The sequence below is a fragment of the Asparagus officinalis genome, chromosome 2 (assembly GCF_001876935.1).
Source record: "Asparagus officinalis chromosome 2, Aspof.V1, whole genome shotgun sequence".
Lineage (NCBI taxonomy): Eukaryota > Viridiplantae > Streptophyta > Magnoliopsida > Asparagales > Asparagaceae > Asparagus > Asparagus officinalis.
The window spans coordinates 18,756,973-18,781,828 of NC_033795.1; the positions used below are offsets into that span (position 1 = coordinate 18,756,973).

At 33.8% G+C, this 24,856-nt stretch overlaps 1 protein-coding gene across 1 annotated transcript; it reads left to right on the top strand.

The window, feature by feature from the left end:
* Positions 1,184-9,001, top strand: LOC109830439 (eukaryotic translation initiation factor 3 subunit M-like). Its single transcript, XM_020397692.1, has 10 exons — positions 1,184-1,377; positions 1,951-2,080; positions 4,724-4,862; positions 4,941-5,153; positions 5,236-5,380; positions 6,074-6,224; positions 6,305-6,414; positions 6,484-6,581; positions 6,723-6,792; positions 8,669-9,001. The coding sequence occupies exons 1-10, from the start codon at positions 1,285-1,287 to the stop codon at positions 8,753-8,755; spliced, it is 1,236 nt and encodes a 411-aa protein (XP_020253281.1). The 5' UTR covers positions 1,184-1,284; the 3' UTR covers positions 8,756-9,001.

Consider the following 24,856-nt stretch of genomic DNA (forward strand, 5'->3'; position numbering starts at 1 on the left):
TTTTAGGAGAGAAATGATGGTTATTTGCACTTAAACATCTCAGAGTTTTATATTTTCAGAAAGTACCCGACCTTTATATCATTTTTAACTTCCATACCCAAACTTTCTATTTTGTCAAAAACAAAAAGGAGTCCGGATTTTCTACAATATTGATGATTGTAAAGAAAGACTATAATTAGCTGCACGAACTAATGCTACTGATTTATCTCAACAAGTCCTATAATTAAATCTTTTTTAATGTAATTTTAAATCTCAACAAGTCCACTGGGTGAGAAGATTTGTTTGGTCTCCACAGCTAAGTATGCAAAGGATCTTTATCGAAAAAAGTACTAAAGTTTATCCCGTCCAGCATTTAAAGAAAATTAAATTCTTAACCACAGGAGAGTTGAACCTGAGATATTAAAGTACTATTAATGAGCAACTTATTGACTTAGCAGACCCTCTTGGATAAAAAAATTGACTTCATATTCAAAACTTAACAATAAATAAGTTTGGCATATCAAAGCAGGCTTTTGTTAAAACTTTAGAGGTATTTCTTGCTCAAAAGGAATTTTTAGAGGTATTTCTTGCTCAAAAGGAATTTTTAGAGGTATTTCTTGCTCAAAAGGAATTTTTAGAGGTATTTCTTGCTCAAAAGGAATTTTTAGAGGTATTTCTTGCTCAAAAGGAATTTTTAGAGGTATTTCTTGCTCAAAAGGAATTTTTAGAGGTATTTCTTGCTCAAAAGGAATTTTTGATATCGAACTCGGTTTTTCTTCAAACTTTGAGGTATTTTTTTGCAAAATAAAACGTTGAGGTATCAAATCAAAGTAAAAAATTAGGTAAAGTTAGGTGTATTTATGTGCTAACCCTATTTATTACGATATTTCATTGGGTTTGAGTCACAATGGGTTTAATAACTAGATAAATTGGGTATGGATTTTGGAAAAAACAATGGCCCTCAATTTTGGGGGATAAAAAACAATAGCCTTCTATTTTGTTAGTACTAATTTTCACTTAGAGGACTAGTATGGAAACATGCAACATTTGGTAGACCAATATGTGAAAACCCCAAACTTAAAAAGATTATATTCGACCCGGTTACGAACCCGTTAGCCTAGTGAACACGAATGTGGATCTCATAAGATCCCAAATGAACCCGACCCGTTCCCATACCCTAATTTCAATAGAAAAACTTCTCCTGCTTTCGTCGTCCTCTCTCCTCTCTCAGCAGTTACGGCGGCAATTAGGGTTTTTCTTTTTGTGGGAATTCGCACTCAGATTCTTTGAACCCTAATTGTCGAAATGTCGACGATCGTACCTACATCGGAGGAGGATCCAGCGCTCGCGGTTGTTCGATTCACTTCTGAGCTCGCCTGGGCCGATGCGGGTCCCGAGGTTTGCTTTCAGTTGCTTGAAATCTTTCATTTAAATCATTTTTCTTTGATTTTATGCAAATTTTATTTTGGAAAATTGATCTATATGAAAGTTCTAGCTCCCTTTGTTTCGAGTGCATTCTAAAGATTAGACTTTGGTATAAAATTTTCAAGCTTCAACGGTAGATGAAGACGATAAAACTGGTATTTTTTTTGATGAATTTACAGAATTTTTTCAATTTATTAGGTATGATGATATAATGATTATTTTATTCAAACTGCTAAATTGCTCCAATATTTTCAATCGGTTATCGAAAGTAGGGTTTTTCGCTGTTGTGTAATCTTTTAAGAGGCCTTATTATGAGAAAGTACTATCTTTTCAAAGGCCTTATTATGAGAAGTTTTATCGAACAGCTTTTTATGCTACCATGTATAAGTTTATAAAATATCATCAATCATCCATGAACTTCCTTGTGTAATGTTGTGTATTTTGTTATAAGCTCTTCTCATTTTTTATTTATATTCTCATTGGATTTTTTTGGCCTTCTAATTGTTGGATATTCGAGTTATATATTGAAGTATTTTTGTATGGCAGGTTGCGGAACCTCAGGTGACTAGAGAATGCATAGAGGCTCAAGATTGCATGTTAAGCCTCAGGTGGTTGGACTTGGCCTCACTCATGCTTACTTCAGCTGACCTTGTTGTTTCTCGGGTCTCAGACAAAGGTATCTCAGTCAGCTGGTCATAATATATTTTGCCTGCTACAATTTGAGTTGTTAATGGGAATCTCTTCACATTCTAACCATTGTATCTGAACATGAGTGTGAGAAACTTAATGGTCATTCAATAATCTAAATATGACTGTCCTCAGTTTTTCAAAGTACTAATACCTAGACATTAGGGTTAGTCTGTCAAATTATAATGCTTTTATTTCTTCAATGAGATTTTTGGTTATGGTCATTAAGGGAAAAAAACAACAACATGATAAATAAAAGCCTAATGGCAGTAAACAGGAACTACATAACCACCAACTTATTTCGATACAGAGTTGTTCCAAAGTAATTATATAGATGAATATCAGGGAGGGAAAATAAATCTGGATAGAAGAGCTCGTCAATAAGTATTAAGATATATTATAGTTTTGAGTTGGATAAAATGAGGACTAATTCGGGTAATAAGTTATGCCATGCATTAATTTATAGTAAATTAAGATTAATACTAATTGACAAATTGTTGAAAGTTTAGTAAAGATCATAAGACACGAGCAGCGTTAAATAGTTCAATGTAAATTGAATCAGAGGCGATTTAGTAAAAATGAAAATCTCCAAATAAGGCACATACAGATAAGTATTGTCTTCAAAACTTACTTTTTGGACAGGGTAGAAAAAATTTGTTTAATTATCGGGTTTGGGTATAGGGCTCAAATGTGAATCCTCTTTATACACATTGTGAAAATTGGAGAATTCGACATTTACAATTTATGGTCAATATCTAGGTGAAATATCATTTACTTTTTTTTGGCAATATTTAGGCGAAATATCCCCGATATTGCTGAAATATCGTCCGTTATATTATTTTACAAAGCTTTTTACAAAACAATATGGTCTCAATATCCTTTACCCCTTTAATTTTTTTTTGGATGATATGTTGTGATTTTCCTATTCAATCACTTGACCTTTTGGCCTACAAAAATTGGCCGAGTTATTGCAATAGAGATATGGACTTTTATTTGTTTATTAAAAATTGTTTTGGATTTATGGCTGAGTTGAAGTTAGTATCTAATCTCTTTTTTCATGTAGTTTTTTTTTACTTCAATGAAAATTAGTGTGTTCATGACTAAGGTAAGAGCCGGCTCGCTTCATGATATGTTATTTTATTGTACTAGCTTTTTGGTAAAATCTTTTATCTTTTGGGCTTTTGACTGTACGGATTAATGTAGGAGTACTCTTTGTCGTCCACGCAGCCCCCAAAAAGTTGGAAAATAGTTCATTTCATGTTATGAAATTACGACATAAAAATAGATCCCTGAGTATATTATTATTGTTGTTGTCGAAGCATTACTTAGGACTTTGGGGTCTTTGATACGGATGATTTTGCACATTCGAGACCTGAGTTAATAGGACTGTGATTTTAGTTGTTTTTGAAATTTGCATGAAATAGTGATACCGAATATGGAAGATGATTTTGTAGTTGGTAGACCAAAGCATGGAGTTCAAATGCCTACAAATCTTCGTCACTACTAAGTTGAATAGTTCAACACATCTATAGATTTTTATCTTCTAGAGCTGAACAACTGTTTTGGATAGTTCAACACATCTATAGATTTTTATCTTCTAGAGCTGAACAACTGTTTTGGTAATCATAATATGGAGTTACTTTCTTGTATGTCATGTCTTGAACAAAGTAATTCATCATCTTCGTTTGAAAAAGAAAAATTGATGTGACTAAGTTTTATCTTACATATTTTTCTGAAATAAATCACGTGAAACTTAGAGATCAACTTTAGAACTACATCTCTTATATAGTAGCTATACATGATGATTTTTCTGAAATTAAGTGATTGGAAAACTTGCTAAAAAGTTGGTTAAATGGGAGATGGATAATTTGCATCCTTTGGTGCACAAGTTTGTGAAGTAGCCTATATTCTAATTTAAGATATGATTTTGGAAGTCTTGTTGTAAAATGATGTTTAGATGTTAGTCAATCATGTAAAAGTTTTTATATGTTCTCAAGTCCTTTGCGGGTGAAATTCCTAGCTCCGCCACTAGTTGAAGTATAACCCTAAGTGTATATCTGCACATGTAAATATCCAGAAAAAAGAATTAGGGTTCCATTGAGGCACCATACTTTCACAAAAGTTTCGGGAAAGATGCAATCTTTCAACAGCTCTATTCTATGGTGCGTCGAGCATGAATATACACACATCATTCGCTATGACACCTGATATTTACTAAATATCTCCAATATACCCTGGTATTCAACATCCACTGTGGAATTTTTCGGATCAACACGGACATGCCCTTGACATCTGATATTTAGAACACAGCCGCCATCCGATGTGGAAATATTCTTTCTGACATGACCCTGATGTCTGACGTTTAGCACACTTGATACTGATCTTTGACACCCTCTTGTTATTGGGTGGAAAAAGTAAGTCATGCTACTAAGTGCCGAATTCATAGTAACCTGTTTTTACATCCAATCAAATAGTAACACCTTGCCAATGGTCTATAACTTCAAATATTTATGTTCAGTGCTTATAAGATATTGTCAATTTCTCATATCTAAATTACTAGATTAAATTAGTTGTCATATCGAGTTATTTCTTATTACGTATTTACCTACAACCGTTCTTTATGTGATTGTAGATCTGGAATGCATATTTACTGTCATATGTAACCTTGTCACAAGAGCTAGCAGTCTAGATGAAGCACTGGAGATGGCAAAACTCATTTCTGCAAAAGTCGCACTGCAACCGAATGATAGACCCGCTCTGCGCTTGAAAATGTAAGTGAAATGTATTGTCTTCATCCAAGAATTGTTAATTGGCTGCTCTCTCTTACACATGTAACATGCTTTGAGCAGCTTATTCAATCTCTACAACCTGTTAGAGAACCCTTACAGCAGGTTCTTTGTTTATACAAAAGCGCTTGACTTGGCAGCAAATGGGAAAGTAATTGAAAATATCATCCCTTCTTTTAAAAAGATTGACAGTTTGTTACAAGAATGGAATATTGGTAAAGTGGATCAGAGGGATCTTTTCCTTACCATCTCTAACATTTTGAAGGATAATAAAAGGTACATACTGATGTTAAAAGCTATGTTATTTTCATTTCCTTCTGCAGTAGCTATATAGAGATTCTGCTTTCTCAATTTGCAGCATGGCCAAAGATTCTTTTAATTTCCTGAACAAGTACCTAGCAACATTTTCAAGTGAGGATGAGGACTCATATGCAACTAATGAAACTAAAGAGGAAGCAGTGCGGGCTATTATAGAGTTTGTGAAGTCTCCAGACATGTTTCAGGTATCCAATGGTAGCTCTATACTGTATATTTATTTATCCTTTTCTCTCTTAGTATTCCTTTTGTATTACCATATTTCTAGGACTGTTTCATTTCTTCTACGGTTAATTCAAGTAAGTTAAGCATTTCTTATCTAGCCAAACAAAGCCTCTTAATTTTGAGAGGAGCTCTGGTAGTCTAGATTTACCAGAGTCTTGCAGTCTTCTCAGTTTTCCTGATTACTGAGGCCTAGATAGCAAGGGCAAGCTCTTCACATGGGTAACCCGATATTCTCTCGATTAAGATAAAGTTGACACTCATAATAGAAAAACAACAGAGCTCTTATGGAAGTTAATGTTAGAAATTGGCAAGAGTTTGAGGATAGAGAAGATTTATTTGTTTCTACTGCTTGTGGTACACAAAATTTTAGTTTTGTACTAATACAAGAGAGCAGCCACAGCAGTCTTATCTTTTTTTGTACTGAAGGTTGATGAGCCCACGCATTCTAGTGTTTTTTTATTGTGTATTAAATGCATCTATAGCGTCTGTTTCTTTTTTCATTTAGTCAAGAGGTTGTTTTAATGGTGTGGGGACTGTCATGTCACTGATTCGTCTCTATTGTCCTATGGTGTTTGTTCTTTTTTTTAATTCATTTGGCAGTAGTTTCTGCTTATTTACAATAAATTTAATTAGGTTTTATTGTGGTTTCTTTGCAGTGTGATCTGCTTGATTTGCCTGCTGTTGCACAATTAGAAAAGGATGAAAAGCATGCCTTGGTTTATCAACTATTAAAGATCTTCCTCACGGAAAGGCTCGATGCCTACGTAAATTTTCATACTGCAAATTCCTCATTACTGAAGGGTTATGGTATGGCTTGTTTACAGTAGCATGATAAAGTTTCTCTATGACTTTTATTTGTCTTTGTAACAGTGGAATTATATCTATAGGTCTTGTGCACGAGGATTGCATGACAAAGATGAGGTTAATAACATTGGTGGACCTCAGTTCCAACGATTCTGGTGAAGTTCCATATTCTGTGATCAAAGAAGCTCTTCAGGTAATCCACATTTCATTAGCAAAATTTTTTTAGTACTCTTATTTTAGGGGATTGTGTTATATAATACAGATCATGGAAGATGAGGTTGAATATTGGGTTGTCAAAGCGATAACCTCCAAACTTCTCGACTGTAAGATGAACCAGATGAACCAAACTGTTATCGTGAGGTAACGTCAACATGATTAGAGTTATCAGTCTGATCTAATTTAGTTTCGTCATATGTAAAAAATATACAGAAAGATATCACGTTATTTCCTGTTGAACTTGTTGTCTTTCTGTAATTAAAGCATCATTGTCTGATTTTGCAGCCGGCATGTGGATCGAGTGTTTGGCCCAGCACAGTGGCGAGCTCTCCAGTCAAAACTTGGAGTTTGGAGGGTAAATTTTTCCCACTTAAAACTCAGTGGACTCTTTTTGGCCATACAGATTCAGATAAATAAATGTTTTTGAATTAGAACACTCAATTAGTTGGATGCTGCATCTAACCTCTTAAGCAGTGCTAAGCAGTGCTAAGCAGAATAAGATGTGGGTTATTTAAGCTTTCATCTTTTGCATTTGTCCACTCTTTTAATTGAATCGAGGGAACACATACTTGTGCATGATTGATTACGCTAAAAGCTGCTTGGTAACCTAAAAGTAACAAGTTAAAATATTTGAGAAAGTATTCTATTTGCAAGGTTCTTTGGACAATAGAAAGTCAAAAGGTAAAAAGAATAAGGTAAGAGAAAAAATAATTAATTTCTCTCAATCACTTCATTTTCTTCGAAATCTGAAGCAAGCGAAAAGGTTAACATGCTGATGTGTGACACCCTCTACTTTGCAAGCACTTTCCACTCATTATCAAATTGTAAGCAGAAAAAGGGGAAAAAAGTGAAGCCATTTTCCAATTCTTGGTTCAGTTGCCATTTACTTTTCTCTTTTCAGTTATCAAACATTCATTCCCTAGATAAGAAACTACAATACTCTCTTGCATGTAAGAATTGTTTACTGATGCGTACAAGAGTTTAGAAGTGTATCTTTACTGTTCATTCAGGAAAATATTGCGAATGCTATCAGCACCATCCAAGTGAAAACGAAAACTTTCCCCCCCTTTTTCTGCTTACAATTTGATAATTTTAAAGATCCCGCGAGGTGGCTGGCGGTTGCTGATATCAAAATAACTAATTATTGTTTCTTCAAAAACTTTTCGCAAACGTTTAATAAAATAGATTTTTTTTTTGGGGAGGGGGGGGGGTTGTTTGTTTTGACGATATTGAAATGACCAACTATTATTTCTTGAAAGAACTTCCCAAATGTTTAATAAAATAGCCAAAGAGAAAGATAAAATAGAGTGAGAACGCATCCAGCAACGCTACAATTGACATTCTCCTCAAACAAACAAAAAAAAGAAAAACAAAAAAACCCTGGCTTGACATCACTCCGTACTCGTCTGCAACCGGTTAACTTATGACCAAGTGAAAGCGACAAAAACCCCTTCAATTTTGTAAAATGTAAAAGCCCTTAACCGTTTCTCTGTCATCACTCAGCACTCTCTCTCTCTCTCTCTCTCTCTCTCTCTATCTCTATCTCTCTCTCTCTCCAGAAACGAAGATTCTCTATTCTCCTCTCTCCCTCTTCCCCCTCACCGCCATGACGATCTCCGAGAGACCGAATTCATCGCGATTTTTCCGAAAGGTCGCTCGGAAGAGAGCGATAGGGAGTATTGAGTGATGACAGAGAAACAGTTAAGGGCTTTTACATTTTACAAAATTGAAGGGGTTTTTGTTGTTTTCACTTGGTCATTAAGTTAACCGGTTGCAGACGAGTACGGAGTGATGTCCAGCCAGAGTTTTTTTGTTTTTCTTTTTTTTTGTTTGAGGAGAATGTCAATTGTAACGTTGCTGGATACGTTGTCACTCTATTTTATCTTTCTCTATGGCTATTTTATTAAACATTTGGGAAGTTCTTTCAAGAAATAATAGTTGGTCATTTCAATATCGTCAAAACATTTGCCAAAAGTTTTTTGAAGAAACAATAATTAGTTATTTCGATATCAGCAACCCCTAGCCACCTAGCGGGATCTTTAAAATTATCAAATTGTAAGCAGAAAAAGTGAAGCCATTTTCCAATTTTTGTTTCGGTTGCTGTTTACTTTTCTCTTTTCAGTTATCAAACATTCACTCCCTAGATAAGAAACTACAAGACTCTCTTGCATGTAAGAATTGTTTACTGATGCGTACAAGAGTTTAGAAGTGTATCTCTACTGTTCATTCAGGCAAATATTGCGAATGCTATCAGCACCATCCAAGCTAACAAGATAACTGATGAAGGAGTAGCAGGGCCAGGTGTGAAGATGCGGTGAATCCTTTCATAGTCAAGAACAAGTTTGAACTTGTTATTGTAGCAGACATGTGATGTGTTTTGAAACATTGATACAATCAAGAGAATTCAGCAAATTTTGTTTTTGACTTGTTAGGTGTACTGAGATTATATATTCTTCCTTTTGTTTGTGGTACTGTTGTGGCTATTGAATTATACGATTACTTTGGCTGCCTCAACTGTGGAATGATCATGGTTGCTTAATTTCAAAATTGCTTACATTAGCCTTCTTGTTTATGGTAGCGATTGATGAGTTTGGAAAATATCAGTTATTAGTGTTGCGCTATGATGGTATTATAGTTTTATTGTTTACATTGTGAATCCAATTGGCACGGTGGCTAAAAGTTGCAGCTTTATGCGTTCATGAAGCTATTGATTATAAAATGTGCAGGTTGTATTCGTTGACTAAATTAACTTCAAAACTAGAGGTGAGAATATTAAACTGGTAAAATGTGCTTGTAAAACTTCTTACGCTAGTTTTTTTACTTTTCCATTGATTTTTATCTTGAAGCGTACAGGAATTACAGAGCATGCGGCATGCTGAGATTTTACCATTGCTTCTTTAGCTCAAAAGTGTATAATCAAGTCTTCAGACCCTACTCTTAGTTTGTTGTCTGATTTTGGCATCAATTTGCCAAGATGTTGGTATGGGATGATATGTCATAAAAGTCCAGAAAATATCGATCACTGTTAAGAAGTCCTTGGAGTATAACAGGTTATTTTGATGTGAAGAAGGCAGTAACATGGAAACAATTATGATGGATGTCAATACATAAGTCCCTGCGCACATTTTACCCCGACAAATCAGCATACACTTGCAGGCGCATAAGTATGCATATATGCGACAAACATACAGATATACACCTATATACATACACAGATGCGTCGCTTGATCAGTTCACTGGCTGATCTTATGTAGGATGCATCAACCTGCCAAAACTTCTTGGTCATTCATAATAAACAGAGATTAGTAATCCAAGGTAAGAAATAAAATATATATATAAATAAATAAACTATAAGCAAGTAGATTATTCACAAATGATCATCATAAAAAATTTTGACGATACAATATGATCTCAGCTTAGCAATTTAGTTAGTTAATGGCATAGGCATGGATAAATTAAGTAGCAAAGCTCGATGAACTGTCTATTTAAATACATGGCATAAAAATGGTTTTGAGTATCTAAGTTTGTGGATAGAACCCATCTCACATAAATCATATTTAATCAGGAATTTAACGGCTAGTGAACTGTCTAGTTACATGCATACCTTAAAAAAGGGTAGGCATGAGGAAAGGAGCAAAGCTTGATGTTAGTCCAAGAGTACTTCAGTGATAATGGCACAAACGTTCTCATTCATTTATTCCCATAATTTTAAGCATATTCACGGTTTGCATGAAACAAAACCATCCGCATCAGATAACTGCAAACAGATATAGGGCTAATAGATCTGCAACACTTCTTTGTTACTAATTATATCAGACCACATGCTCCTTAATAAATATTAACCCCCCAAATCTAAAATGCTTCAAAAAAGATGCTTCTCATAATTACAAGAGAGAGATAGAAAAAGCTTGGAAAAGTACTTGAAAACTATAAACCTCACCGAGTCCTAACACCATTATTATTCCCAAAAACACATATGAGAGGATAAGCTTTCTGAGTTTGTTCATCAAAGTTCCAAGGCAAAATACTTGATGACAGTTCACAACTAGTGAGAACTTTAAACGGCCTTCCTGAAAAATAGTTGAAGTTAGCTGGGGTTTGCAAAAGGTAGTGTTGAATTATTAACTACTTGTGGGAGAAAGGCAAGTTGAGTTACAAGATTTACATGAGTTAGGTTTAGTTATAATTTAAACAATTGTTCTAATTTATGTGCAACTTATTTGACAGGGAGTTAATTAAGAAGAGAGGGATGATGGTGCATTATAGCATATGATACAAAAATAAGATGTGATATCCGGAATAGTTTGCTCTACTTAGGATACCTTATGCATAATTAAAAGTGTAAAAAATTTGGGAAAATTGTGTCAAGGCCCCGACAATAATAACATCATGTGACCTAGTCTCTCCGTCTTTTCGCCATATGGATCAGCCCTAAAAAATGTCACTTCATGTGATTCATCTCTTTATTATATGGCAACTAAGCACAAAGAGAGAGAAACAAATAGAAAAAAATGAAAATGCCCTTATTTCTTCCTCTCTCTTCTCTCTAGATCTAAATCTGCTCCTCCTTCCTCCTCTTCTTTCCTCCTCTCTCCTAACACATTTCCTTCCTCCTCTCTCTTCCTTCTTTTTATCTCAGACACCAACATCCCCCTCTGTCACCGCCGACCATCCCGGCCATGTTGTTCGCTCCTTTTCTCCCACTAATTTTTCCCACTCTCTCTCTTTCTTTTCACCTCAAAACTAAAAAAAGCCCTCAAATTCGTCGGAGTTCTAGTCGGAGCTAGGATCCGTCAAAGAACACATTGGTCTCCGACATTGAAGGTGAAGAGGTGGCGAATAACGAGGCGGAGGAGGTGGTGAGGAGGAGGACGAGGCGAAGAGGTTTTTTCCTATCAAATTTGGTTCATGTTAAGTCCAATTTGGTTCACGTTAAATCCATTTTGGTTCATGTTAAGTTTAATTTGGTTTGTTAAGTCCAATTTGATTCATGTTAAGTCCAATTTGATTTTTATTAAGTCTAATTTAAATCATCTTTAGTCTAATTCAACTTGTTTTAATTCGAATTTCATATTAAGTCCAATTTGATTCATGTTAAGTCTAATTTAATTCTTGTTAAGTCAAATTTAAATCATGTTAAGTCTAGTTCAACTTGTTTTAAGTCTAATTTCATATTAAGTCTAATTTGATTCATGTTAAGTCTAATTTCATATTAAATTTCAATTTGATTCTTATTAAGTCTAATTTAAATCATGTTAAGTCTAATTCAACTTGTTTTAAGTCTAATTTCATATTAAGTCTAACTTGATTCATGTTATAAGTCTAATTTAATTCATGTTAAGTCAAATTTAAATCATGTTAAGTCTAATTCAACTTGTTTTAAGTCTAATTTCATGTTAAATCTAATTTAATCATGTTAAGTCTAATCTAATTCCTGTTAAGTCTAATTTAAATCATGACAAGTCTAATTCAACTTGTTTTAAGTCTAATTTTACATTAAGTCTAATTTAATTCATGTTAAGTCTAATTTAATTTCATGTTAAGTTCAATCTAATTCATATTAAGTCTAATTTAACTTGTTTTTAGATTTTAAAAAAGTTAAATTAGATTTAACATGAACCAAATTAGACTTAACATGAATCAAATTGGACTTAACATGTACCAAACTGGACTTAACACGTACCAAACTAAACTTAACATATAATTCATTACTTAATGTTCAACCAATTAGACTTATTATTCAATTCAATAGACTTAACATACAAGTCATTGGACTTTACTTTTAACTCATTAGATTTAATATTCCATCTTGGACTTGAACTTAATATCAAAAATTGTCAAAAAAAATGATAGCTTAGAGGTCTTGAATTTGTGACGGCCTCGAGCTTCTCCCCATCCTCCTCCGTCACCGCAGCCTCCGCCTCATTCTTCGCCACCTCTTCGCCTTCGGTGTCAGAGACCAATCTGTTCTTTGACGGATCCTCCGACTAAAACTCCGACGAATTTGAGGGCTTTTTTTAGTTTTGGGGTGAAAAGAAAGAGGGAGTTGGGGAAATTAGTGAGAGAAAAAGAGCGAACAACATGGTCGGGATGGTCGGTGGTGGCGGAGGGGGATGTCGGTGTCTGAGAGAAAAAGGAGGAAGAGAGAGGATGAAGGAAATGGGTTAGGAGAGAGGAGGAGAGGAGAGGAGGAAGGAGGAGCAGATTTAGATCTGGATAGAAGAGAGATGAAGAAATGAGGGTATTTTTGACTTTTCTATTTGTTTCTCTCTTTGTGCTTAGTTGGCATGCAATAAAAGGCTGAATCACATGAAGTGTCATTTTTTGGGGCTGGTCCACATGGAGAAAATGTGGAGGGGCTAGGTCGCAAGAAGTTTTATTATTGAGGCCTTGACACAATTTTTCCAAGAAATTTATATGCTTGGTGTGTGAGTATTATCAAATCTATTTGATAATATGATTCATTATTTCCTCCTAATTTTTTAAATCAGTCTCTTCTCCACTTGAAAACTGCCTCAGGTGCCTTGTTTATGACTCAGCAATATATCAATGTGTTTTCTTAGTTATTTGATATGATCTCCCCTAATTAAGATATTATATTTGTTTGCAAGTTATGGAATCTCAAATAAGGGGAAAAAAGACAGAAGATTATATTTTAAGAGAGTGGGAGAAACCAGCAACAACATAGTATGCCTGTCTGCTTACTTAAAAACAACTGTGAAATAATGTTTCTATTAATTCTAACGAAGCTATTTTACATACATTTATAATCTAAACTTTCATGGACGTACAATTCACGAAGCTTATAGAGCGCAAATAATAATGGTGAAAATTGTTTATGTAAACTTGTCTAAAATTTATAATCTAGCTAGCTCCATTTGATTATATATGTACTGTAACAAATCAATCTGAAGTAAAGCATATGCTAAAAAAGTTTGTTGCAAGTAAAATTGTACACTTCAGCATAGGAAAAGGCTATGCAATTTACATAGGCAACAAGAAACAATAATTTCTACTTGAACATGGAAGAACTTACTAGGTGACTTCTAATACCAAATAAATGGCAGCTCAGTTCCTGAGGCTACGATCATTGCAGGCTGTGGAGAGGGTCATATGTACGTAAACTCACGCTTGCATGCAGAGAGGCTATTTTCGACATACGAACCTGTTTATCCGCAACACAAGGCAGCAACCTTACCATTGCGCCAAGGCTCAACTCAGTGGCCTACTCGTTTGCTTCGTACTCAAATAGTTGAGTGAATTAGGTAAGGGCTGGTCATGATGGAAAAGATGGGCACATGAAGAACGATGCTCAGCTTTAATATGTGAGATGAGGAGACGAGAGAGGGAGAGAGAGAGAGAGAGAAGCGAGAGGAGAGGAGAGAGAAGAGAGAGTAGAGAGAGAGACGAGAGCGAGAGGGCGGGGGGAGGGTGGGAGGGGGGAATTGGTTAAGCTAGATAGATAGTAGTTTTTTTTTTTTTTTTTTTTTATGCACGTGCCCTGCTTCTCCATCCTGCTCAGCCTACCTCTCAATGCTAAAAATAACCTGCAGGCCTCCTCCACAACTGGAGATGCCAGTCCCTGCTCCCCTCTTAATTTATATAGTTTCTTTCTTCATTTCTCTCTTCCATATATACTTAGATTTTCCCCCCTCAAAAGTTTGTGTTCCCCTATTCTTTTAGTCTGAAGTCTGGTTGGCTACAACATTATAAAGAGCGCTAGCGATGGCTTCGAATGGTAGGGTCCAGGCCAGCAAATTTGTGATGACTGAGATGGGTATTTCGTATTGCAGCCTGAGATCTGCTCAGGGTTGCAATCTATCTAGACGATGTGTCAAAATACGGAGGCGACACGTGTCCACGAGCGGATAGACATTATCTATGACAAGAGGATTTTAGAATCACTGGGAACATAATAGACGTGATATTTTGACATGATCAGTTAGTAGTGAAACGATGTGCTTAGTTTCTGATAATTTTTTTTTTTAATTAATTTCCACTTTCCTCCCAAAGTTAACTTCATTTTTGTATGATTTGCAAGGGTTTGAGAAGTATCAAGACTTCATTGCCAATTTTTTCATGTGATACTTGGACGTACGTTCGCATTGTTATACCATGCATTACTGTATTAACATATCTTTGTCATGATTCATGAACGTGCACACACTTGCAAAATGTGTCATTATCACCATTGGCATGTACTGCTGAAGCAAACAAAATGTGATTAGCATCCGAGATTTCTCTTGCCATGAGACGAGTTTAAATGTCAATTAATCCGGAATCGAGGGCTGACATAGTGACAAGCACACTCATTAAATGAGTCCAACAAGATTGTAACTTACCTGTTAATACTCTTGACTATATACGAAAGTTCGCTCACCTCTATTCAAAATTTCAAATCATGAAGATATTCAAAATCTAGATGCAAGTATGGATAACAAATTAAATAGAAAAATGTATCTAGTAAATTTGACCTGACCTGAAAATCTAAATTGAGGAGCCAATGAAAACCTGAAAATTCTTATAAGAGTAAAGATTATACAATAACATGTAAAGGAATAAGTTACCCAGTTTAGTATATTTGTATTTGTAGTTTACTTATCTCGTATTTCGTACTTCTCTCAATAGATTCCTTAAAATATACATACCTTTTCCCCCAATAACTTAAATAAACACAAGTTCCATGAAAATTAATCTCTATTCCTAGGCTACATAGTGGATGACTTGCTGAGATATTAGATATAATACTAAGGAAATAACAAGCCTCTCTATGCATTAACACAGTCCACAAACATAGGGATCCCTTTGATCTCTCTCACTTTTTTGCTTTTCTCCTCTTTAATGAAAGAGAGTTGATTGGTGACTAGAGAAGCAAAAGATAATGTTGCTAGCTTTATAATGCTTAAAAAGATTGCCTTCTCTTTGTTAAACTTTCAGCCCCACTCCACAGTAGCAATCATAGATTACCTCTTTCACGGTGAATCCCTTTATAAACGAGGGAGCCAAAATTTCTTTAAGACGGTGAAAAAAAAACATGTTCATGATTTTTCAATTTGCCCCTCTATGGATGTACGTTACTTCTTTTAAAATGGGAAAAGTTATTCTAATTTCTTGAAAGATATTGTAATCGAACACAATTAAGTTCCAGATATTAGCCTAATGGGAACGAAAATATGACTGTAAACAGTTTGGACAAATGCAGCCCTAACGGCGTTCGGCCAAACGGTCTTTTTTTTTTTGCCCAAACGGTTTTAACCATTTGAGACGTAGCTAATTGTCCAAACGGTTTCAACCATTTGGGCGAAAAAGTTTTGTACTAGTGTAGAGGAAGTATATTCATATCACAATAAATCTCTCTTTCGCCTCTAATTATATTAACTTATAAATTCCAATGACCTAAATTAACTGGCTCTCAATCTAGCTAGTACTACTAGTGTAAATTAATTATAGAAGTTGGCAATTAAGTACAGTATTAGCGGTTAATTGACCTTTTACTTGTGGGCAGGCAGTTATTACGCGTGAGAAAAGAGGGAGGCAGGCAACAGGTCCTTTGCACATGGAGTTTGCTTTTTCGCATGTGTGTGCGCGTGTGTGATGAGCAAGTAAAATTAAAGAGTTGTTGGTGATATATTTGTACCTAGACTTTGGATGATAGCGATCCCCATGTGATGTGAGTAATACTTTAGCTTAGGTGGCGTTTGGTTGTTTGCAACTGGAGTTGCAATGCAAGTGTCACTTGCATGCAAATGAGACGTTGCAACTCTTCTTACATGCAACTACAATTGCAATTGTTTGGTTTAAAATTTAAATTTTAGAACTTATAGTTGCAGCTGTTTGATTATGCTTATAACTTAACATATGCAACTCATAAAATATTTTTAAAAAATAATATTTTTTAAAAAGTAATATATTTTTAAAAAGTAATATATTTTTAAAAAATAATATATTTTAAAAAAATAATATATTTTAAAAAATAATATATTTTAAATTATTTTAAATATATATTATTCAAAAAATATATTATTCAAAAAATATATTATTTTAGAAAAATAATAGTATTCCTGGAAAATTTTATTTTTCAAAAAATATATTATTTTAGAAAAATATATTATTCAAAAAATATATTATTTTAAAAAATATATTATTTTTAAAAAATTTATTTTTGTTAAAAATATATTATTTTTTAAAAATATATTATTTTTAAAAATATGTTATTTTTAAAAAAAATATATTATTTTAGAAAAAATATATTATTTTAGAAAAAATATATTATTTTAGAAAAAATATATTATTCAAAAAATATATTATTTTTAAAAATATATTATTTTTAAAAATATATTATTTTAAAAAATAATATATTATTTTAAAGATAATATATTACTTTAAAAACTAACATATTATTTTGAAGAAATTATTATAATAATAATTATTTTAAAAGATTAATGTTGTTTTTTAAAAAAAAGTTTTTGAAGAAATTATTATAATAAGAATTATTTAAAAGATTATTTTAAACCTTTAATGAATTTATTTTTGAAATATTAAGTAATGATTTTGATTTTAATAAATTTAGGTCAGTTGAAACTAAGTTGCAACTATGACTTGCGGCCATTTTTGACGTAAGTCATATGTTGCAACTAAGGGTTGTTTTGTAACTGTGGTTGCAACTGCAACTGTGAGTTGCAGCAAAACAAACACATGCAACTGGTCAAATTGGACCTAGTTGCATGCAACTGGAGTTGCAACCACTCCATTTGCAGCCTACCAAACAGCTTAGTGAAATTGGTGACCACAATTCACAAGAACTAACTCACATGCTTGTATTGATGTAGGATGCTTTACAAACAATTTTATGGATGATTCGGACAATCACGAGCTAAATACAAATTTATACGTATTATTGATTTCTCCAAAGAAACAATCATATCTTCAAATCCAGAAGGTAGATTCTAACATATTATATATGTAAATCACCTATCTCGACAAGACGGAGTCAACTAGATTGTCCGATTTTTAAAATCTCATCAGTAATACCCGATTTTGGCTAAAATCCAAAAATAATTAGCTTTTAGTTTATTTTTAGTAATAAAGTTGGAGTCTATTTAGATTAAGAAATAAATTTAATTTTAGAGTCAAATTAGATTAGGAAACAAATTCAATTTTGATTCATGATTTGTTTCCTCTATTATATGGAGTTTTTTTTAGGATAGAATTTGATACTCTCTATTTCTTTGTGATTCTAGTCTTACTAGGAGTCTTATTGGTTTTTCTATTTAAGAAAAGTCATGTAACCCCAAAGGAGAATAATAACTTTTTATCAATAAAGTTTCTCTTTTAATATTTTCTTTGTGAATTCGAAGTTCTTCGTGGATTTGAAGATTGTTCTTTGTGGATTCAGAGAACACTCTTGGTGGATTCCGAGGCTATCACTTCCGTGCTACGTCAATTGGTATCAGAGCATTGTTCCTCCGATCCGATGGTAGGTGATGAAACCCTTATTTCTCAAACTGGGTTCGACGTGCTAAAGACCGGTGTTAATCAGACGAAGACTGTCGTAGAACGACTTGCGTTGGCAGTGGAGCATCTGAACACGAGAGGAGTTCGAAATCATGTTGATGGTCGCCAACGACGTGATTCGACTCCACATGATAAATTCAACAGCGACAATGACCTTAAGCAAGACTTTAGAGTTGGGAAGAGCACTAAAGAAGCAATAAAGAAAGAAGAATCACCTGTAGAGCACAATATCTTCCGCACGAGGTGCGCTGTGATGCAGAAGATTTGTGATGTTATTATTGACAATCACAGTAGAAAAAATCTTGTCTCTCGGCGTATGGTGAATAAGTTAGGTTTGAAGACAGAGAAACACCCACCTCTCTACAAGATCGACTGCATTCACAAGGGCAATGATGTGCAGAACGATGAGATGTGACGTGTACCTTTTTCTATCGATCACAGGTATTTTGATGATGTGTTGTGTGATGTGGTCGAGATGAATACTTGTCGTAAGCTTTTAGGTAGGCCATGGCAATTCGATATTGGAGCTACCCACAGAAGTAGAGACAATGTTTATATCTTCAAGAAAGATGGACGTCGAATTATACTTCTGTCTCTTACAGAAAAAGAGTCATATAAGATAAAAGCTACTGAGGAGAAGAAACATTTGGTGGCAAACAACGATGCTTTAGCAGAAAACTTAAAGCAATCTGAAGAGGTCTATGACTTGGTTGTAACTGAAAAAGAAGAACATGTCCCTACCGAAATTCCTCCTAAGGTGCAAACAATCGTTATGCATGAGATTCATTATGGTGAGAAATTCCTCCTAAGGTGCAAACAATCGTTATGCATGAGATTCATTATGGTGATATGATAGTGAAGATGGATGATATCGTTATGCATGAGATTCATTATGGTGATATGATAGTGAAGATGGATGATATGCATGATATTCTAAAAGAGGTTGAGAGTGATATTACACATATTGATGTTATCCCGATGGAGGAGAAAGATAAAATAGAGAGCGAGGCAATTGATGGTATGTGTGCATTGCTTGGGAGAGAGCTTGAGATAAAGAAGATGAAAGAATTGTGTATGGAGTATGAGGAAGAAAAATATTTTTTGGAAACAATAGTCATCAATAATTTTAACAATGATGAGATGATACCGTCGACACAAGAATATGGGAAGCAACAAGGAAAATATTTGGAGGAGTTTTTTATGTCGACTACAGAGCTACATGCTGCCAGTTACATACACATGTCATGGAAAAGATTCATACACAAGTTTGATACATAAGAAGTCCTAGCGGAGGAGGTAAAAGAACAAATGGAGAAAATCAACGCTAAATACAAGGCCGATGCAGATCGTTGCATGAGAAGAAATTTATTTAATAATAAAGCTATTATTCTAACAAACATAAACTCAGGGTCGAGCTTCTTTCAACAAGGGGAGACTAATGCAGGACGCTTTACAGATAATTTCATGGATGATTCGAACAATCACGAGCTAAATACAAATTTATACGTATTATTGACTTCTACAAAGAAACAATCATATCTTCAAACCCAGAAGGCAGATTCTAACATATTATATATGTAAATCATCTATCTCGACGAGACGGAGCTAACTAGATTGTCAGATTTTTAAAATCTCATCAGTAATACTCAACTTTGGCTAAAATCCAAAAATAATTAGCTTTTGGTTTATTTTTAGTTATAAAGTTGGAGTTTATTTAGATTAGGAAATAAATTCAATTTTAAAGTCAAATTAGATTAGGAAACAAATTCAATTTTGATTCATGATTTGTTTGTTAGATCTACATCATAAAACTTGAGATCTAAAACCATATAGCCATGATTAATTCAAAGAGATTAACAAAATCAAAAGAGCGGAAGCTTATACCTGAATCCATAGAAGAAATCTTGATTTGGGTTTTTGATGATCTTCTAACCTTAGGGTTCCTCTAAATCCGAATTTCTCTTTCTAGATGGGGGTGAAGAGAATTAGAGAATGTAACCCTAGGTTAGGGACCATAACCCCTTATTTATAGATGTTGTATTTTTATAATTTAGCCCCTCAATAAATCACAATTACAACCTGGTATCTGCACATATAACCCCATGACTTATTTAAATACCCAATTAACCCAAATTAATTAATCACTTTAATGGGTTATCCTGAAAGATAGCAATACATATTGATTAATCATATGTGCCCACAAATAGATTTATTAGATTAAATCCAACAATCTCCCACTTGGGCACCATATGATTCCTTAAATTGTGTATAACCTTATGAGCTCAAAAAATGCTATCACTGAAAGGGTATTTCCGAACAATCTCGTCCATTGACTATATCAATATAGGATCAAAGCGGCCTTCGTCACATTTATCGTAACTCGACCCATCAATGGTCACATATACCAATACAATCAAACGACATAGATCAATCATGGATGTGCAGCATGAAAATTACATGCAATGTGATCAGTACATGTCTATTTTCAACTGGTCCTCCTTAATGAAGTCAAAACCAAACATAATGTAACAGAGTGTCTTAACTGAAAACTTTATTCTGATCAGACAATACAAACAAACATAAAGCACCACAAATACAAACTCCCACTAAAACATAATATCCTCAAATAATACCACACCCATATGAGCAGTATGCTCATGAAAGACCTTAGGTGGCAATCCCTTAGTAAGAGGATCAGCTATCATGGAGTTTGTCCCAATGTGCTCTATGGATATCTGTCCACTCTGTACCCTTTCTTTCACAACCAGGAACTTAATGTCAATATGTTTTGACTTAGTTGAGCTCCTGTTGTTATTGGAATACATTACATACTTGTGAAAAATAGTGTTTTGTAAAAAACGCTTAAAAACACAAGTCTAAAAACATGTGTGTGATTCCCAATAGCTTCAAGTAAACTCAGTGACTCTTTGCCTACATTCTAGCACTAGAGAGAAAAAACAAAAGAAAGCTAATATCCTCATATAGAGAGCAATATACTTGAGCTTTGATATAGCTTGAATCGGATGAAGCGTTTATATGACTTTGTTGTTCTTGAAATAACGTTGCTTCATCTCTTGGCCTCCTCCTCCTTTGGATATCTTCGTTGTAGCATATATTCCATCCATCCTCCGTTAATGGCACTAACGAGCTTGACAAATGATTTTACTACATTTACACTCAATAAGCCATTAGTACCGATAATGGTGGTTGTAAGAACATCATCAAAACATAATGGCTAACAAACTATTAATATTAGTTGGAAAGATATGGATAATATTGTTCTATAATTGACAAAGATTACATAACCTTGAAGAATATGCATATGTAGAAATTCATACAGAAGCATAAATGGAATAAAATCACTCAGATACAAGTAAATATCTTAGAGGTATATTCATTTTGAAATTGAATAAAGAAATCTTAGATAGTGATTGTTAGAAAGTAAACATTGAGATGGATGATATTGAGTTTAATTAATAGGTAGTCATTTAAGTGTTAACTCAATCATTCTTCGTCTAATACTCTCTCTCTTTGGTGTAGATGAAAATTATGTTGAGGTCAGGAGAAATTAGCTCGCATGCGTAGGAATTGACTAATTTTAAGATCGCTTTACGAATCTAACAACAAGATATTAATACTTCTTAATTAAGTATAGAGTCAATAAGATACTAATTTTTTTAATTAAGTCATCTTCCTCTACTCCAAGAAAACCATAAGAATGGTCTTTGTGAACTTCTTAAACACCATGAAGCGCCAGCTTCGTAGCGTATTGATGAGTATTGATACTTTCTTATTGCTAAGAAATTAGAGATGATTTTGAAGGTGATGGCAGTCTTGGTGGCTCCATTTGGAGCTTGACAACAGATATAATTGCACATGACACAACAACACAATGTATGTCTATCATCAGATATAATTGCATACTGAATTATTGCTAGAAGAGCATGGATAACGGTCTCGTGTTCACAGTATCATCTTCAAAAGTAGCACAGTCAATCATCAGTAGAAGTACATGGAACTATATTTGGTCACTTAATCACCCATTATAGGTGATATCATCGAGATTTGAATGTTTGGAGAAATATTAATTCTTACATCTTGCAAATAGGTTTTGGTATGAACTTAGTTGCAGTGGTGAATTCTTTTAAAGATTTTTTTTATTTTCATTTTTAATTTTTTCCGTATTAATTATCAAGTTAAGAGAATAACATGTAGTTGATTAACTACAATTTGTTGATATGGTCATGTGAGTATAAATTTGTGACATATACAAGTAATTAGGAGAAATTAGCTCTTGTTGATAGATTTTTTTCCCTCGCATCAATTTATAATTATAAACTTTTAAATTTGTTTAATTTGTCGATTCATTAACACACCCATATGTTGATTAACATGGTTGTTCTCTCAGAGAAAATCTTTAAAATAATAAGTGAGTACCTACTATTTCACTTTGACATCTCAAAGTTTACCAATTTTTAACTTTGAAACCCCCAAAGTACTTTTTTCAATATTTTGATATCCCACTGTTTTAATCGTATTTTAGTTTCATAACCCCAAAGTACTTTTTAACACTATGATATCCCAAGGTTTCTATCTCATTTAACTTTGATACCTACATCTAGATCTATTAGATTTTTTTGTTAATTTTCTACTGCTGTTTTAGCAACTGGGCAAACTGAATCTAAATGTATCAGATGCTAAAGGCACCATACAAATTAAACAAAAGATCTAACACAACTTGGATAGGGTATCAGAGTGAAATATGATTGGAACTTTGGATATTAAAATGTTACATGAATACTTTGGGTATCGAAGTAAAATTGGATTCAAAGTTTGGGGTATCAAAGTGTTAAGAAATCCTTCAGCCTATTGAAGTAGAAAGATGTAAACTTTAGGATATCAAAGTGAAAATTATCATTTTCGTTTTAGCTCATCCTCTTATAATATTGCAAGTTTAAGGATTATTCCGTATTTAACAAGCAATTTTTCCTCTCTGCAAATGTATCCTCTAGCAATATTGTTTTCAAGGTTGATCTTTGAACTAGCATGTTTTTGTTTTTTCTTTCTTTGTATAGGTTGTGTAGCTTGAATGAGAAGCCCACTCTCATCTTAGGGATGTAATGTTAGTTCATTATGGATGTAACTAACATTGAATAAATCTAAACCATATTTGTTTGTAGTTGCTTAATTTGTGTGTAGTTGCATAATTGTTTTTTTAGGTAAATGTTAGTTCATTGCGAGATTTTTGTTGTTTGATTTGTTTCTTTTTTTGTAGTTGTTGCATTTTTGGTGAATTTGTGTTTGTTTTCTGTGAAGATTGTGGTGAAGGCGATGCTGATAATAGACTCTTGTATAAGCATGATGCTTGTACTATTATTGTAGAGTTAATCTCTACTCTATGTGAAGTATAAGTGCGTGCTTCATAAAAATATTAATATTGATGTATGCAGCATTAGTTGACCTTCAGAGGTTTCCCCCATAGAGTTCCTAACATGCATCACGTGCAACGCACGTTTTGCATACTAGTTGTTTAAGTACGGGGATGGGTCATGGTGTTGAGGGAACTGGATCCACAAAATAAGACCCCACCAACTCTCAACCCAATCCATGACAGCAACTTCCCATGGCTCAAGGTTTACAGAGACCACTTAGCTTTTATAAACCTCAACAAGACTACCTCATCGCCAATTTATCAAGATGAGTTCATGGGTTGAGATGTACATACATCTATTGTAGGTTGTCATTAATGGCAACATGTGTATTATTGCAGTTTGTCACATGGCCTGTGTGTGGGGGAGCTCAGATGGTACATGACTTCAGTGCCTAAACAAGAGGTCAATCACGCCAGAGATTATTCAATTTCTTTTTTTTTCTTTTTTCCCTTTTTCCAGAATCTTATCAATTTTCAGGGGTACTTTTTAGATATTTTAGAAACCTGATGAAGTTCTTGGGGGGCTGTATTTATAACGTACGTATATCCTTGCTAGGAATCAGATGATATTTTTCTTTTTTTATTTTATTACACATATTCCCCGCTCTCTCAACTTTCACGAGTCTATTGTGACCTCCCATAATTCAGCATATTACAAGATGCAGATCTTACATGTTTCAGCTCTCAGTTATATATCCTCCAGTTTTCTAACCTGTTAACAAGTACATTTATGAATGCATAAAAAACAAGTACATTTATCAATGCATAAAAAATGAAGCTGGTGCTGATGTAATGTAAATAGGACAAATACAAGAAGTAGCCAGTCAACAAAGAACGGAACCTGATCCCAGAGGTGCATTAGAGCTGCCCCCCAAACAATAAAACAAGAAATAAAAATTGAGACCAACAGCAGCAATAAAAGCTTTAGCATCTTATTTAAGTTTGAGCAGTCAACCCTAAGGGTCTCTTTAGATTTCGGGGTTATTTGGTTCAATTTCTATATAAAAAAGAGGAAAAAAAAGTACTCAAAATTTGATTTCTTTGTATTTCTATAAAATTTATAGGAAAAATTTATAGGACTCAAAAGAGTGCCATATTTCTTATTTTTTGCTATTTCTTTGTTTGGTTCAAAGTATGAAAAAGTTTCAAACCTTATCAAAATTTGATTTCCTTGTATTTCTATAAAATTTATAGGAAAAATTTATAGAACTCAAAAGAGTACCATATTTCTTATTTTTTGCTATTTCTTTGTTTTGTTCAAAGTATAAAAAAGTTTCTAACCTTATAGAAAATATGTTGTTTTTTTTTCTTTTGTTTGGTTGGATGTCACTTTATAGAAAATAGCTTATTAACAATGCTCATGGGAAATCACATCGGAAGGGTACTGATGTACTTAATTATTTTTTTAATATATACGTCAGATTTCTGGGTAATTTACGCCGATTTCGAGCGGAAATTGATTTCTATAAAATGG